Here is a 15,656-nt window from a genome sequence, read left to right on the forward strand (position 1 = left end):
CATTCTCCTTCCCCGGAAGATAGACCGCCGTCAGAGACAAGAGAGTCGACTCGGCCCAAAGGCCGATCTTCCGTGACAGGAGAAACAGAGCACGACACATGCCCCCCTGGTGATTCACATAAGAACAAACCACCTGATTGTCGGTCTGCACAGAGACTGCCCGACCCCGAAGGAGAGGAGCGAACCAAAGAAGAGCCAACCAAACCGCCCTCAACTCCGTCCAGTTCGAGGACTGGAGGGATTAGAAACTGGACCACCGACCCTGAGCCTTGGAGGCACCCAGAACGGCACCCCACCCCAAGGCACTGGCATCCGTGGACAACACAACCACAGACTGAGGAGGAAGGAGATCGAACCCCTGGGACAGAGACAGAGGGGACAACCACCATTGGAGATCTGGCCGAATCCCCGGAGTGACAGGGATGAGAGTCTCATAGTCCAAGGAGGCAGGATCCCAGTGCGACAGGACATGATGCAACAGGGGGTACAGATGCAGCCTGGCCCAAGGAAGGAGATGCAAAGTGGACGCCATCTCCCCCTGACTCCGCAACCAGAGTCTGGCAGACACCCGGGACTGGGACAGAAGCCAGGAAAGGTGACAAAACAATGTCAACTGGCGCTCCTGGGAGAGGAACAACATGCCCAGGTCCATGCGGAAGAGAGCCCCCAGGAATTTCAGGGACTGGGAGGGCACCAGGGAGGACTTCCGGTGGTTGATAAGGAACCCAAAGATACCCAGCAGAAGACACACCTGTTCCACATCCAACAGTTCCTGCAAAAAAGAAGGAGAGACAATCAACCAGTAATCCAGATATGGAAACACCAGCAGACCCCCTGGAATGAAGAATACCCACCAGAGGGGCCAAGAGCTTCGTGAACACCCTGGGCGCCAATGACAGGCCAAAAAGGAGCACCCGGAACTGATAGTGAAGGGCCCCCACAGCAAAACGGAGAAACTGCTGGTGCTCCGGATGGACAGGAAGGTGCAGATACGCATCCATCAGATCCAGGGACGCCAGGAAGCCCCCCGGAAGGACCAGAGGCAGGATGGACTGGAGAGTCACCATCTTGAATGGACTATGGAGGACGAAGCGATTGACCCGCTTCAGATCCAAAACAGGACGAAGATCCGAAGTGTATTTCTTGAATATTAGAAAGAGAATTGAATAGCAACCCCGGCCCCTCTCCAGCGGAGGAACCGCCACAATAGCCCTCTTCTCCAACAGGAGCTGCACACCTGCCAACAAAGCATCTCTCCGCAGAGGAAGACGGGGCAGGGGAGTCTGAACAAAAGCCGGAGGAGGAGGAGAGGAAAACTCGATCCGACAACCTTCCGAAACAGTCTGAACCGCCCAGGCATCCGGAACCGACAGCCACTGGGCGTGGAAGGATTGGAGGCGACCACCAACTAGCAAAGGCAGACAGTCATTGAGAAGAGGAGGAAGCAGGGGTGGCAACACCGGCAGCGGCCCGGGGCTTGGCACTTCCAGGGGCCCCCCGGCCACGACCCCGGCCACGAAAGGGCTGAGAAGCGCCACGAGCAGGAGGCCCAAAATCGCAACGGCAACCAAACCCGCGACCCCGAGAAGGAGGGCAGACCAGAGCCACCAGCTTGCGGTTCTCAGCAGACTGCTTGACCATACCCTCCAGCTGAGGACTGAACACCTTGGATCCTTCAAAGGGCAACTTAAGGAGGACCGACTTCTGCGAAGAGTCCGCCTTCCAGGAACGTATCCAAATATGACGACGGGCAGCAATGGAAGCACCAGAAGCAGCCGCCCCCGCCCCCAAATTGTCGAAGGAAAGATCCGACATGTAACTCACCTGCAACTCCATCAGAGACAGAAGAGGCGTGGCATCCTCGCCGTCGTTCAGCAGAACCGACAGGGACTGGAAATCCTTAAGGAGCGACTGAACCATATAGTTAAAATACGCAGTCGCCCGGACAGAAAAATTAGAAGCAGCATAGGAACGCTTCACCGCCCCTTCAACACGCTTATCCACAGCGTCTGCAGGAAGGGCGTCCTCAGAAATGACCAAACCCTGAGAGGAAAGGCCAGCCATCAAATTGTCAACTTTCACAGCCTGAGGAAACTCAGCAGCAAAACCCTCAAGAGGGTAACACCTGGACAGGAAACGAGGAAAAGTAGACTGGTCCACCTCCTTCCATTCGTGAGACAGCACATTGCGCACCGACCCGTGCAAAGGAAAAGAGTCAGAAGCAGGCTGGACATACTGCGTAAAGAAGTCATCCTCCAAAACAGCATCCGTAGGAGGAGAAAAGCCCAAATTGGACCGCACATGGGTGAAAAGTCCAGCGAGCTCAGCACCCTGAACAAAGCGACCACGGACACCCTCATCATCATCAGGACCAACGTCATCCTCAGGAGCAGCCTGTGGATCCAAAGAAACACGAGGCACCTTAGGAGGAGGTCCAGCCGCGTCCCTAGCCAGGAAAGCAGCAGCCACAGCCTCATTTATAATCAGGCGCAGGGCATCCAGATGGGCCGCCGAAGAAGAAGCCTCAGAAGCCATGAGACAACAAAATGCACAGCACCCAAGTCCAAAAACCAAAACGGGCACAAACAAGGACAAAAAAACAGCCCTGAAGGACCACATATATAGGCCCGAGGACCCGAGCACCCGGGGACGGAGGATAATGTGGGCCGGCATAAAAAGCTCAGCCGTCTGCCAAAATTGCCCCCAAAAACACAAGCGCGCCTCATCACAAACTCCACAAAGCCCCAGCCTGCTAATGCAGGGCGAAGCGGGACCGGAGACCACCCAGGAACGGCCACTGAAGCAGGCCAACACACCCGGTGAGTGAAAATGAGCGGAGACGACCGCTAACGCGAACCGCGTATAAATTAAATGCCAGAATACAGAGGCAGCGCGGGGGAAATGACAGCAGAAACAAGGGCGGCCGCTAAAGCAGGCCGCCGTACAAACAGCAAAAAACAATAACAGGGTAACTTACCCATAACCAGGCAACCTTGAACAGCACAGCCAGGCAAACCGGAACGTAGATTGCAGAAAAAAAGAACAGGATGTGTCTTGATGCACTTCCCCCTTTATAGTCACGTAATGGTGACGTCATCCTAGGGGTAAGTGCAAACAGCTAAGCTAGGTAGGGGTTTCTGTAGAGCAGACTAGCTGCCCACTTGTCAGGAATGGGACGGGGAGACAGGACGAGGATGTAATGTGTCTCTGCATGTGCAAATTAAAAAAAATCCGAGCTTCCTCAGTGAAGAGATGTGTTTTGAAACACTACAAGGTTATGTGTCGAGTCTTCGTTGCTGTGTCTGTTGTCATGATCCTGCAGAAATTTCCAATGTATTACGCTTCACTTCTTTTTTTTTTTTTTTTTCTTTTCATTATTCATTTTAATGTTAATTCATGACAAATTCTCTTCATAGTTACATCAAATTCAAGTGAAAGAATTGTTGTTTAGCCCGGTGCCACACAATAACATTCGGATTACAGATTTCCTCCTCTCCAAACATTGAAAAGGAGGTCTTTGTAATTTACCACTGAAATCAGTGGCCAAAATTATTTGTTGTGCAATTATGTCAAATTAATGATTGCTTGATATGTAAAATATTTATTTCAAGTTGACAACCATGATTAAAATTCCAATCTAGAGCCTTAATGTGTGAGTAAAAGTGCAATGCAGTGTTCACCCGCAAAAACCTGCAACTGAGCAGGCAGACAAAGGAGCAAGTATTCAGTACTGTTCAACTCTAGGAATGCGAAGGCTACAAAGTTAGTGTTCCAAAATGTCAATCAAAGGCTTGCGAGGATCTAAGGATATCTTAAAACAGCAACCAAGTAAAAAGCACCCTCCCCAAGACAAGCTGCACCTCCGACCATGCTCACCAAAAGTGACCCCAAGTGCAGAAAGCCCCCTGGCCTTTGAATGAGAGCCCTTCCTTTTGGGGACCAGTTTATAAATAAGTTGTGCTTGCAATCCAAAATTCGGATTTTGTTCAAAAAATATGGTTCTATTTCATCAAACGAGTAATAACTACAGTATCTTCTTCAGATCATGAGCATATCATTGAAAAATTACCCAGCCCAGAGAGGGGTTGCAAGTGGTCCATTGATGGTCCAGATCTGGCACTCCCCCAAAAAAACCATCAAATTGAAAAGTTTTTTATTTTTAAAAGAAAGCAGCAAGGATAGAGTTAACCTGAGAGCATCTTTTACACAAAAAAAAATGTGTCCCTGTCCATTGGTAGCCTGGAAAAGAAATGTGTGAGTGATACTTAACAGCTACCCCATTACCCCAACCTTACAGAAAGAATCAATAATGACTGACAAATGCTCTTGGGGTCGGTATGGCTAAGGATTTTTCTCCCACATAAATATGTATTAATTAAATAAGGACCTTTCGCTAATCTTCTGCTGATGTAAATCTTGCAGAAGATGCACCCTCCAATCTAGCCTGTTTCACCCTTCGCCTAGGAGTGCTCAAACCTTTTTAGATACTATGCGCATATCTCAAATAAGGTTCATGCAATCCACCCTTCTTGAATCTTACCAGCTCTTGCTATTTAAGTAAAATGTTTTACTGGGAGCTCTGGTGTAGGCTGGGGGCATGCAAAATTAAATGTATGCTTGCAAAGTTTTGTTAGGAAACTTTGCTACTTTATATAGTTGCAAGTTTGTCAACTATTGTACAGCTTATCCTGAAGGGAGGAGGTTTCTGTACAAAACTTTTTGGGAGAGATTTTTCCTCCTTTTATTTTGCTGGGAATAATCTTCGAGTTCAAGTAGATCTTTCAGAATTTTTCTCCCCCAAATCCAGATACCCTATCGACTGCATTCTGCTCGGTCTAATTCTGCAACAGCAGCTATTCTATTAAAATTGTCTTAACGCTGAGACACCACGACTATATAAGACAATTGTGAACAATGTGGAGTTCTAGTCCTTTCGAGCACAGTGGACTACAAAGTTCCTATAAAAGAGAAGCCTGGTTATCCAGTTCTTTTGAATTAGGAATAGTGAGCGAAAGAGACGTCTTCACTGTGATCTTCGGTACTGTACACATGTGAGATACTAACAAAGGAAGAGAAATGTCCTGCTAGGGAGAACTTGTCTCCAATTTGATCAGAGATAGTGTCCAAAGAATTTAGGCTAATATAGCTGGAGCCCATTGTAGAGGGATGAGCCCCCATCTCCTGTTGTAAAAACAGAGTGCCCATGAGTAATGGCAAATGGAAGAGTTTGTATCCGCCATGGACACAAGTCGGGTAGCAGTATCAGGACAACTACAGGATGGTTTCAATCACAAGATCTATGTCAAAAAACATCAATACATTTGCCTAAAAAGTGCAACAGGTAAAATTGGCATTGCCCTGCAGAGGATAAAAGTCGTGCATTATGACCTGAGTTTCGAAGATAAAAAAAAGAAACATATGTGTAATGAAAACAGTATCAACGTAAATGTGCAAAAATGCCTTCCCTAACTTACCTTGACTATACAGATTTACATCTAACTTTTCCAAGGTTATTTACTTCTCCATGACTGCATGTTGGAGTAGTTTCCAGCATGCATTTAGACTTGAAAAATGCGTTGGGAATAGTTGTGAATATTAACAAGCGCTCCCAAATGAGAAGTGATCACTTCCAGTCTTTTCTCTGAGAACACCAATTTCTTAACTTGTTTTTCAAACATTAGGTCGAGTTTGTAAGTTTATGTTCCATTTGCATCACTAAAAGTTTGCACACCTATTTTATTAAAAAAATGGACTTTTTTTTTTACACCTAACTGAAATTTTGGTGATTGAAAATGTCTGTGAATCTGGCCCTACAAATAGAAACAGGGAAACCGAAGATATTAAATAGACAAGTGCTCAGAAATGCAATTGTCCCACACAATAGTTATAATTCTCCGTATTATTGTAAAACAATCAAACTGGCCTACCCAATGATGTAAAATGATGAAAACAGATAAATCCTGCACAATGCCCTGATAATCAAATGCGGTCAGGCAGTCAATGCCCCACAGTACTAATAAATATAAATTCTGTCAGAAATAGCACCGGGCATGTGTGTCATGATTTGCATTCGGAGCCACCAGTAGTAATCCATCGGGTGATAGCGGGTATAGGGTGAGGAAGAGGTTAATGCGTGGGTGATAGCATTGATTACAGAAGATGTGTCTGCCGAGCCACTATTACAATACGTTTCCATTTTGGCAATTTTCTCCTCGAAATATTTTCTTCCATAATCTTGGCGGACGACTTCTGGGAGGTCCTCCCACATCTTGTCGGCTATTGCTTTAATCCGTTCCGGGCTGTAGAGGCTTGTGGCCGCTATGAAGTTTCCAGGTTCTACAATGCTGACTTTGACACCTCTGGGATGCATCTCGTAGCGGAGGCAATCCGAGAATGCTTCCACCCCAAACTTGGTGATGCAGTAAGGGGACCGGGCCGGATTCGCCATTCGGCCTAACATACTGCTGATGTTCACCACGCGTCCTTTGGCCCTGCGCAGGAGCGGAAGGCACGCTTTTGTGACGCGGACGGTGCCCCACAAATTGACTTCCGCCACCTCCTTATAGGTTTCCATGCTTGTGAACTCCACTTCTCCAAAAGTGGAAATTCCAGCATTGTTCACCACACCCCACAATCCCTTCTCAGGGTCCTTTAAACGACCTCGGATGTGCTCCACAGATCTCTGTACTTCTTCCTCCTTGCATACGTTAAGCTGGACAGTTTGCATCCGACCACACTTCATGTTATCCAGCTCTCTCGCACCCTCATGGCCTGTGTCCTTCAGAAGGCACCCAGCAAAGACAGTGAAGCCTTTCGAATGCAGGTGTTTGGCCACCGAAAAGCCAAATCCAGAGTCACAGCCAGTAACAAGGACACTTTTGCCGTCAACCTGCTCTTGTTGACTTGCATAAGACCGCCTGTCACCTGAGGACACGAAGGGAGACACACACCTGATGACATTGTTTTTATCCTTTACGTTCAAGTGTCTGATGGGCGCACTCGAAAAGGGTCGCAATATCTTGGAGGTCAGCATTTTCACACCTGGCAGAGCGCTATAATCCGCAGCGGCCTATTTCTAGGAACTCTTATTTCAAGACCAGAAAACGCACCAGGATCCTCTACAAAGCACATCTCTCCAACAGCTGATCCTCACCGCTTCTGCATTCTGACTCAATGTAACCTTGGCAAGTTATTACTAGCTTCACTTCTTGTTTATTTTCTGTGAGCAACTAAATCGTGCAAGTTCATAGCCACTGGAAATGATGTGCAAGAAGGTAATATTGAGAGTGGATTGAAAGCTAATAGTCTGACTGGTTTGCTGTTTAAGGAGCATTGTAGTGCTGCCTTTTTATGTAATGTTACGCTAAGAAACTGCATGATTTCATGGTCTAAAACAATATATGCTGCTTGGAAAGGAGTTATCAAAAGTACATTGATTTACTCCCATAAAGTAATTTGTGTTTCTGTTTTACTTAGAGATCGTTAGATTTTGAGTGGTCCTTTTTGTTTTTAGGCATTATTAATTTGATTATTTGAGGTACGTGCTGTGATTTCTTAATTTCTTAAAGGCACATTGTATTATTGTATGTATTAATGTATCGCCTTCTGATTCCAATTACATTTTTGACACTTGAATACATTGAAACTTGGAAGAACCCTCGTTATGCATATTTTTCCTTAATGGTCTTAACTGTTTTTTTAAGACCTTTCCCAGCTAATTGAACTTCCTTTATGTTAATTGAATTGCAGCATCAACACTGTGTTGTTGCTGCTTATATGTGTGTTCATGCACATGTGAGTGTGTGTATGTGAGTGGAGTTATCAGATCCATTTCATTTGCATTTATTGCTAGGTGGCTTGGCACCTACGCTCATTGTTACACTCCCAAAGGTGCACATACAGAAGCAGTAACACCAACTCCTCTCCGAGGCAGATGTGGTGGTTTCCTAGAAGCAAAACCATCAGCATTATACCCCATTCCCAGTCTCATTGAAGGAGGAACACCCTCTGACATTTTGAAGTAAGGAAACATTTTGCAGCTTTCTGGAGAATCAAATTTAATGGGCGACCAATTGCTAGTAGACTAGCAGGTTGGAAGAGTCGCCTCCTCAAAGGTAGAGGGGTTGGAACTGGAAGAAAGTGAAAAGAGAAGCATGAGAGCTTCTAGAGAATGTTAATAACTGTAAGCATTCATTTTGAAATTGAGCTAACTGCCCATACATGCCAACATTTGGGGCAAAATATGTGGGTGGTTTCTCTTTTAAAAAAAAATAAAATGGTAATATCTAATTCATTTTCTAGGCTCATAGCTGAGGAATATTTTATGACTCTTGGCGCCTCAGCTCAATGTCCTAAAAACCTTGAAGGATGCCCATTTATGACTAAAATACGAAACTTAAATTGACACTTTCTAACCACTGAAAAAGCCTCTTTGAGTGGCAATGCCTTGATCTAGCAGGGACCTATATTTGAACTACATCAAATTTCATTTATGATAATTTGTAGCTTATCTAACATAATGATTATGTACATCACATATACAGAATGATTTGTCACAACACAAACATTTTTGTTTTGGATACTTTTAATTTGATGGCAGTCATTTAGTTGCATCAATTTATCTTATTTCTAGTTTGGATTTTGCATTGTTACGGGAAAACTGCCTTACAGCATTTCATTCAGATTGTAGCAGAATAATGTAAACCTTGGGGAAAAATATACATACTAGCACCCCAGCACTAGAAGAGTGAATAGCAAAGATTTCCACAGCCACCATGTACTTCCCCTTTGTGCTGAGGTAAGCAGGAAGGAAGGATAGCCAGACACTGAGGAAGATCATCATGCTGAACGTGATCCATTTAGTCTCATTGAAGCGATCTGGTAGATTTCTTGCTTTAAAAGCTACAACAAAACTCAGACAGGCCAGGAGACTCAGGAAGCCCAGCATACAATAGAAAGCAGTCTTTGAGTTTTCGTTGCATTGTAGGAAGATCTTTTCCACAGAGTCCTTCGCATTCAATTCCAGGAAAGGGGGTGAGAACAGGAGCCATGTCACACACAGAGTCCCCTGTGTGAATACGCAGATAATGACGATTGAAGATGGAATTTTAACTGGTAGCCAGCTCCTGTACTTACTGTTTGGCTCCCTAGCTTTGAAAGCTAAAACAACAACAGTCGTTTTTGCAAGAATACAGGACACACAAAGGGCAAAAATAACACCAAACACCATCTGGCGGAGAATGCAGCTCTTCTCCTCAGGTGCCCCAATGAACAGCAATGAGCAGAGAAAGCACAAGATGAGGGAGAGGAGGATGAGGTAGCTCAGGGTTCGGTTGTTAGCTCTGACTATCGGAGTCTCGCTGTGCCTGATGAAAATAAGCAACACTGAGGTTGTGGTCAGAGCCAGGAAAATTGCATTGACAGCTAACACTGTACCAAGGGCTTCATCATACCGTAGAAACTCCACAATTTTTTTAATGCATTTATCTCGTTGAGGGTTGGACCATTCATCTTCTCCGCACTTCAGACATTTCCTCATGCCTGAGGAGAAATTAACAAAGAGTAGACAAAATGAGTCAATCAAAACAAATACTGACACTATTGCAACATTAGCTGTATGGACAACTCAGCACTGTTTATTGTTCTAGGCTACCCAAGGAAAAAGTGATTTGCACTAAAGGCATTACACATACACAGAGAGAGCGTTACCAGTTCAGAAAGATGACCTGTATACTATGCAGGTTGAATATATGGGTGATGACGGCAAACTTGATCTTGTATATTCATTGATAAGTTGCACCACGTACAATGGCGAGCATGAGCCAATAAGAAGTGATGGGGACACCTCAATATTCCAGGAGGAACAGATTTATGTTCTCAAGATTTTGGACCCTCTGCATTACTTAACTAATAGACAACTGAATTTTATTTATTTAAAAAAAGTTTTGTATAGCGCGGACATGACCCCAGAGGGTATCAGAGCGCTTTACATAGGTATAGGTAGACACAGGAAAAAAGGTAGGTGAGAGAAATCATGGAAACAGTGAGGCGATATACAACAGGGGCAGGCAGAGATTGGGGCGGGCAAAGGAAGCAGGAAGGGTGCTAGCGAAAAGAAGGGCCATATACATCAAGAGTAAACCAGACAAAACAACAATCAACTGGAGGCAATAGGAGCACCGTATCAAGTCCAGCGCATTGTTCATTAGAGCAGTTTCTTCAATAGTAGAGATTTGACTTCCCTTTTGAAGGCAAGAGTAGAAGGAATAAGTCGTGTATCCACTGGAAGGGAGTTCCAGATTCTCGGGGCGATGCCAGAGAATGTAAAATTGTAAGTTTTAAGCTCCTTAAATTTCTTGGGCTTAAGCAGCAGTGTGCTGGTGCTCCTTGTGGACCTGGAGCCACCCGAAAGTTCCAGTTTGTTTGTCAGGAAGAGTGGGGTGTTGAAGTGTAGTGCTCTATGGTTCATACAAGGAATCTTAAGTTGTATCCTAGCTTCAAAGGGAAGCCAATTAAGCAACTTAAGATCCAGTGAAATGCGATTAGTCTTCTTAGAGCCCGTGTTGAGTCTAGTGGCAGCATTTAGAGATGCTCTGATAGGTGTTAAACTGAGTTTAGGCAGATCGCAAAGAGTCGCACTGCCATATTCTAGTCTGGAAATGACAAGTGCTTGCACCGCCGATTTAGTCATCTTGGGGAAGATATGGTTTGAGTTTCCTTAGGATGCAGAGTTGAAAGTTCGCTCCTTTGGTTGCTGATCTGATGTGGTCTTGCATGTTTAAGTTTTGTCTAGCACAACTCCCAGTGATTTAGTGGAGTCAACGAGGGCGGTGAGGTTACAGAGAAATTTCAAAACAGTGGGGGTTTGCTTAGTGGGTGCAATGAGGAGGAATTCAGTCGTGATGGCGTTTAATTTGAGATGAGATTTCTGTGAAAAATGGTCTAGAATTTTCTTTCATTCAGAACTGTGAACTCGTAAAGGTCATCGATTTCAACAGGACATGCTTAATGTGAATGATGCTCAGAGTCTGTCACATATTAAAGGGGATTTGTTAGTAGGTTTAAAGTGCTGAATTCCCTCCTGTTCAGATCTTTTTTGTAGAATGTCATTGAGGTATTTGAAGTGTCCCTGAGCTACGAGGATAAGGATAATTTGCTGATCAAAGAGTTATCAGGTAATGTTTCTTTGCCTTGTCTCTAGTAATGTTGTAATGTGACAGCGATTAAGTTGAGCGTTAGCAAAAGACATCTGAGTTCTAGCCGTTATCTTGACGTTTAGCGGCATCCATTTTGGATTCACGGCAGCCATTTTGTCTGCCACACGCTGCCTCGTGTCGACCATGTGCGTTGTCCTACCTTTCTGCTCATGGCCTTTGAATCTGCCCGGCAACAGGCTAATAATAGCATCTCTGTGTGTCACCGCTGACCGTTAGGGTCTGCATCTGTTAATGGTTAGCCCTAGATTGGAATGTGTTAGCCGAGACCCCAAGATTGTTAGCTCCTCCCACTGATCGATTGTGCTTCTCAATATTACCTTGATTGGACATAAAATGTGCTCTTATGCCTTGTACTGCCTTCTTTTGAGCCCCTGTGTGGGTATAAATAAACCATGTGTCCAGTAGCCCTTTGTGCTACTTCTCGCAGTGCCGAAGGGTACTGTCCGTACTTTAGCACCACCTCATGAGGTGTAATAAACTTTGTGTTTTGCATTTCCAGTTTCCGTGCCAACTTTTTCCTTTGGGTCTGAGGACTTCGTGCGCAGAAGGGCGAACCCCGTGCACTAGCGGGTCTGGCTGAGGCCTGCATGACAAATTGGCGCCCGGCACGTGGGGCTCATCGGCGACTCGGATGCCCGAAAGATTGGTCGTGACGAAGGTTCGGAACTTCGCTGAGGACGCAATCGCTGCCAGAGAAGACCCGAGTCTTGGCACCCGAGGTGATTCTTCCCTACTTTCCGATCCGACCATCCAGGTGGCGCCGGTCCTCGACTGAGATCTCTTCTGCTGGTCTGCCGTGCAGTGACCTTTGGTCGAATTTAGAACTTGGCAGTTGGAATCTAGACAGCCTATGATTGGTAAGAGCCGTTTTGCGGCACCTGTTGTAGGTTTTGGACTTTGGATGCCTTGTTTGGTAAGGTAGTCTTAGGAACGCTTACTGTGGCATATTTGTATTTGGGATAGACTTGTCTACTTTGGATTTTGTTTGATATGTTTTGATTTGACATGTGTATATATGCGTTGCAACCCATATAGGCAGGCCATGCGAGGATTTTTCCTCCACTTTTGATATGTATAGCGCGACGTACTAAGAAAGTACCTTAAGCGCTCTTTCCCTATAGTAGTGTATATCTTGCACTATTCTTGAGCATGCCTATTTTTCGCGCACTTCGAAAGATGTGCTGCTTGTTTGGTGGTACCAGTTTGCGACTTGAGGAATCGCAGCTGGATCCCCCCGAGGGGACTCCTAATCGAGACATGTATGTGAAGTTTGGTCTTTCTGCCATAATGTACAGCACATTGTGGCACAAATATACCAAGAAGGGTCCTGAGTTACGTTGGCCATTGCATGGGTCATTTGATGCGCGAAAGGTTGAGTATGTGGAGCGATGTCTGTTTGAGCGAAAGTCTAGGCGTGATATGTTTGAGAGTTTGCGAATGTGGGAGAAAGAAGTACGACAGCAAGAGAAGCGTGAGCAAGCGTTGATTGAAAAGGAACAGCGAAAGACTGTGTATGAGAAAGCGCTGGAATTAAGAAAGAAAGAAGCAAAAGAAATACAGGAGCGTGAGGAAAAAGAATGTATGTTACAGATATCTGGCCAATATCCTGTCCGTCAGCCCCTCTATCCTGTCCTTAATAAACCACAAGATGATTTTTTGTTATTAGATCGACCTCCACCTCCGTATATCGCTCCGTCCGCTCCGCCTGGGGACGATGAGGATTCTGATTCGGGACAACAGAAAACGCGGGACACTCGATCCTTGTTGCCTGCGGATCGTGCGGCCGAAAATCAGACAAGCTGCTCGTAAAGCATTACGTAGCACGAATCCTGCTTCTGATCTTTTAGCTATTATAAAGGATTGGTCAGAAAAGGAGCAGTTATATTTCACTGCGTCATTTGCCGATAAAGTTGTAGAAATGTTTTGAAAATATTCCGCAGTATTAGAACCTACTGATATTGCAACTGATCATAAACAGTTACGTGATGGTCTTTTTGTTTTTTCCCAGGTACATGATCTGATTAGACGACTGGTCAAAATATGGGATGAGGCGAGATATCTGAAGGAGCAGAAAAAGGCTGCGGATGCCGTTCCACAGTCCAATCCGCCCGGAGAGGCGCAGTCTCCTATCTTCGTGACAGATAAGATAATACCAGTTGTCATGAAACCTATGCGGGAAGCCGCGCCTTTGTATGTTCCTCCTAAAGGAGCGGGTGATAATGATGATAAACATTCTGTTGATGCCAAGGGATATTTTATTTATAATTGGGTGTACACTCCCTGGAATAGAACAGATGTAATGGCACTTAAAAATGTGTTGCCTGACCCGCGTAAAAACCCAGCCGCCTGTTATGAAGAAGTTGAGGGTGCTTTAAATTCTTGTGTCATGACTTTATGTGATATAGATTTGTTTTTCGGTCTCATTTTACCCCCAGATATGTGGAGGACCGTTCGTAAAATTGATGACCGCACTATTCTTGGTGCCGAATGGAAGGATTTAGAGCGCGTAGATGCGGATAGAGAGCCTGCCCTAAAACCGCATCAGCTAATATTAGATCTTCCTGCACCCATTTTGACTAAACTTAAAACGATTATCCCCCTAAAAAGATTGATTGGACTGTTTTAGCGTCCTGTAAACAAAAGATAGATGAATCGGTTTCTGATTTCTTTACTCGTTTCGAGGAAGCTTTCCATGATTTTAGTGGTCAGTCTCTCACTGATGATACCGGCAGACATTTGTTTGTTGATAAATATGTTTTGAATCTGTTACCAGGGATAGCAAGCCGCCTAAAAGCTAGCGAAAGTTCTTGGACTACGTCCTCTCCGGCCTCTGTGTTGACGATGGCTCAGTATTATGAGCGCCAGGAGGCAGTGGCGAACGGGACTGAGGACAAGAAGTCAAAAGAGTTAAAAACAAAAGTTATGTTGGCCCAGGTGTATGGTTCGCCTTCTAGAAGCTATGATAGGGGCCCTGATAGAAATTATGATAGAGGTGGCCGAACGCCTTCTAATACTCCTTATGGCGTACGGACTTATCTTCAAGTCAATGTGCATATTGTAAGCAGCATGGCCATTGGGTGCGTAATTGCCCGTTGCTACGCCCTCAGCGGGATGTTAGGGGGCGGGGCCAAGGGAGACCTGGTTCAGGTTTCTCGGAGCCTCGAGGTAATATGAATGATCGTGCCCGATCCGGCATGAATACACGCCCACAGCAGAGACAGAATACATTCGATAGGCGGAATCAATGTCAAATGTCCGATTATGTCCAGTCTGACTTGCACGATTCTGCTCATGCATAGGATTGCCTAGGATGGGGTGAGGAATCAGTTGAAGTTCCAGTAGATCAGATGGGTCCCTATGTTACAGCACATGTTTTGGGCTCTACTGATCGGTTTCTGGTTGATACAGGAGCTACACGTAGCGCTTTGTCTAAACAATTGGTTCTGAGGGCTCCCCTGTCTGGCACAACTATTTCTTCGATAGGTTTCGATGGAACACCTTCCCTTAGCCCATTGTCACAACCACTCTAATTCTATGTTGATAAATTCAATGCTCCATGTCCGTTTTTGCTTTCCCCTAAAACACCACATAACATTTTTGGTCTTGACATGTTGAAGTACTTTAGAGCTACGATACGATGTTTTCCTGAAGGGGTGCGAGTCATTTTGAATGATAATTATACTGAACTTGACAGAATGTACCTTGTTAAAGATGATATTGCATTAGCCTCACTTCCTGAATCTTTGTGGGCTACCTCAGACACTGATGTGGGTCAGATGGTCATTCCTCCGGTCCAGATTAGTGTCAAGGAGGGAGCTGTGTTACCTCGTTTGCCACAATATCGCATTTCACAGGAGGGAGAAGAGGCACTTATACGAATTGTACATGATTTGATACGAGTTGGGGTTGTTGAGGAAGTCCCATATAATGTTTGCAATAGCCCGATTCTTCCGATTCTGAAGAGAGATACTGACACACGAGTTTACAGATTCATTATTGATTTGAGGGAGGTGAATAAGATTCTTACTTTAGTCCCTCCGACTGCCACTACATTTACTGTAATAGACTTGAAGAACGCTTTCTTTTTGATCCCTATTCATCCTGATAGCCGATACTTGTTCGGTTTCACTTTGAATAATCGATCGTATCGATTTTGTAGAGTTCCTCAAGGCTATACTGAAAGTCCGAGTATTTACAGCCAAGCATTGAAAAGGGAACTTGATTCTTTTGTACTGACCGAAGGTGTGGCTCTCATACAATATGTCGATGACATCATGCTGGCAGCCGACACTCCAGAACAGTGTAAAAAATGTACTCTATCTTTGCTTTCTTTTCTTGCTTCACATCATCAAAAAGTCTCTCGAAAGAAGTTGCAATATTGTAGACCAAAGGTAACCTACTTAGGTCACCTTTTGTCTAAGGAGGGATGTGCATTAACAT

At 45.0% G+C, this 15,656-nt stretch overlaps 1 protein-coding gene and 1 pseudogene across 2 annotated transcripts; both read right to left on the reverse strand.

The window, feature by feature from the left end:
- Nucleotides 1-3,585: 3,585 nt before the first annotated feature.
- Nucleotides 3,586-7,184, reverse strand: LOC144820864 (D-beta-hydroxybutyrate dehydrogenase, mitochondrial-like). Of its 2 annotated transcripts, XM_078677963.1 has the most exons (2): nucleotides 6,890-7,174; nucleotides 3,586-6,778 (listed from the first exon to the last, which is right to left on the reverse strand). In XM_078677963.1, the coding sequence occupies exons 1-2, from the start codon at nucleotides 7,031-7,033 to the stop codon at nucleotides 6,014-6,016; spliced, it is 909 nt and encodes a 302-aa protein (XP_078534089.1). In that variant the 5' UTR covers nucleotides 7,034-7,174; the 3' UTR covers nucleotides 3,586-6,013. The 2 variants fall into 2 exon arrangements, with proteins under 2 accessions (XP_078534089.1, XP_078534088.1); XM_078677962.1 differs by having other exon boundaries at nucleotides 3,586-7,184.
- A 1,433-nt stretch (nucleotides 7,185-8,617) lies between these two features.
- LOC144763420 (vomeronasal type-2 receptor 26-like) overlaps nucleotides 8,618-15,656 on the reverse strand; it is a 256,987-nt pseudogene continuing 249,948 nt past the window's right edge.

Source organism: Lissotriton helveticus, chromosome 1_1 (assembly GCF_964261635.1).
Source record: "Lissotriton helveticus chromosome 1_1, aLisHel1.1, whole genome shotgun sequence".
Classification (NCBI taxonomy): domain Eukaryota; kingdom Metazoa; phylum Chordata; class Amphibia; order Caudata; family Salamandridae; genus Lissotriton; species Lissotriton helveticus.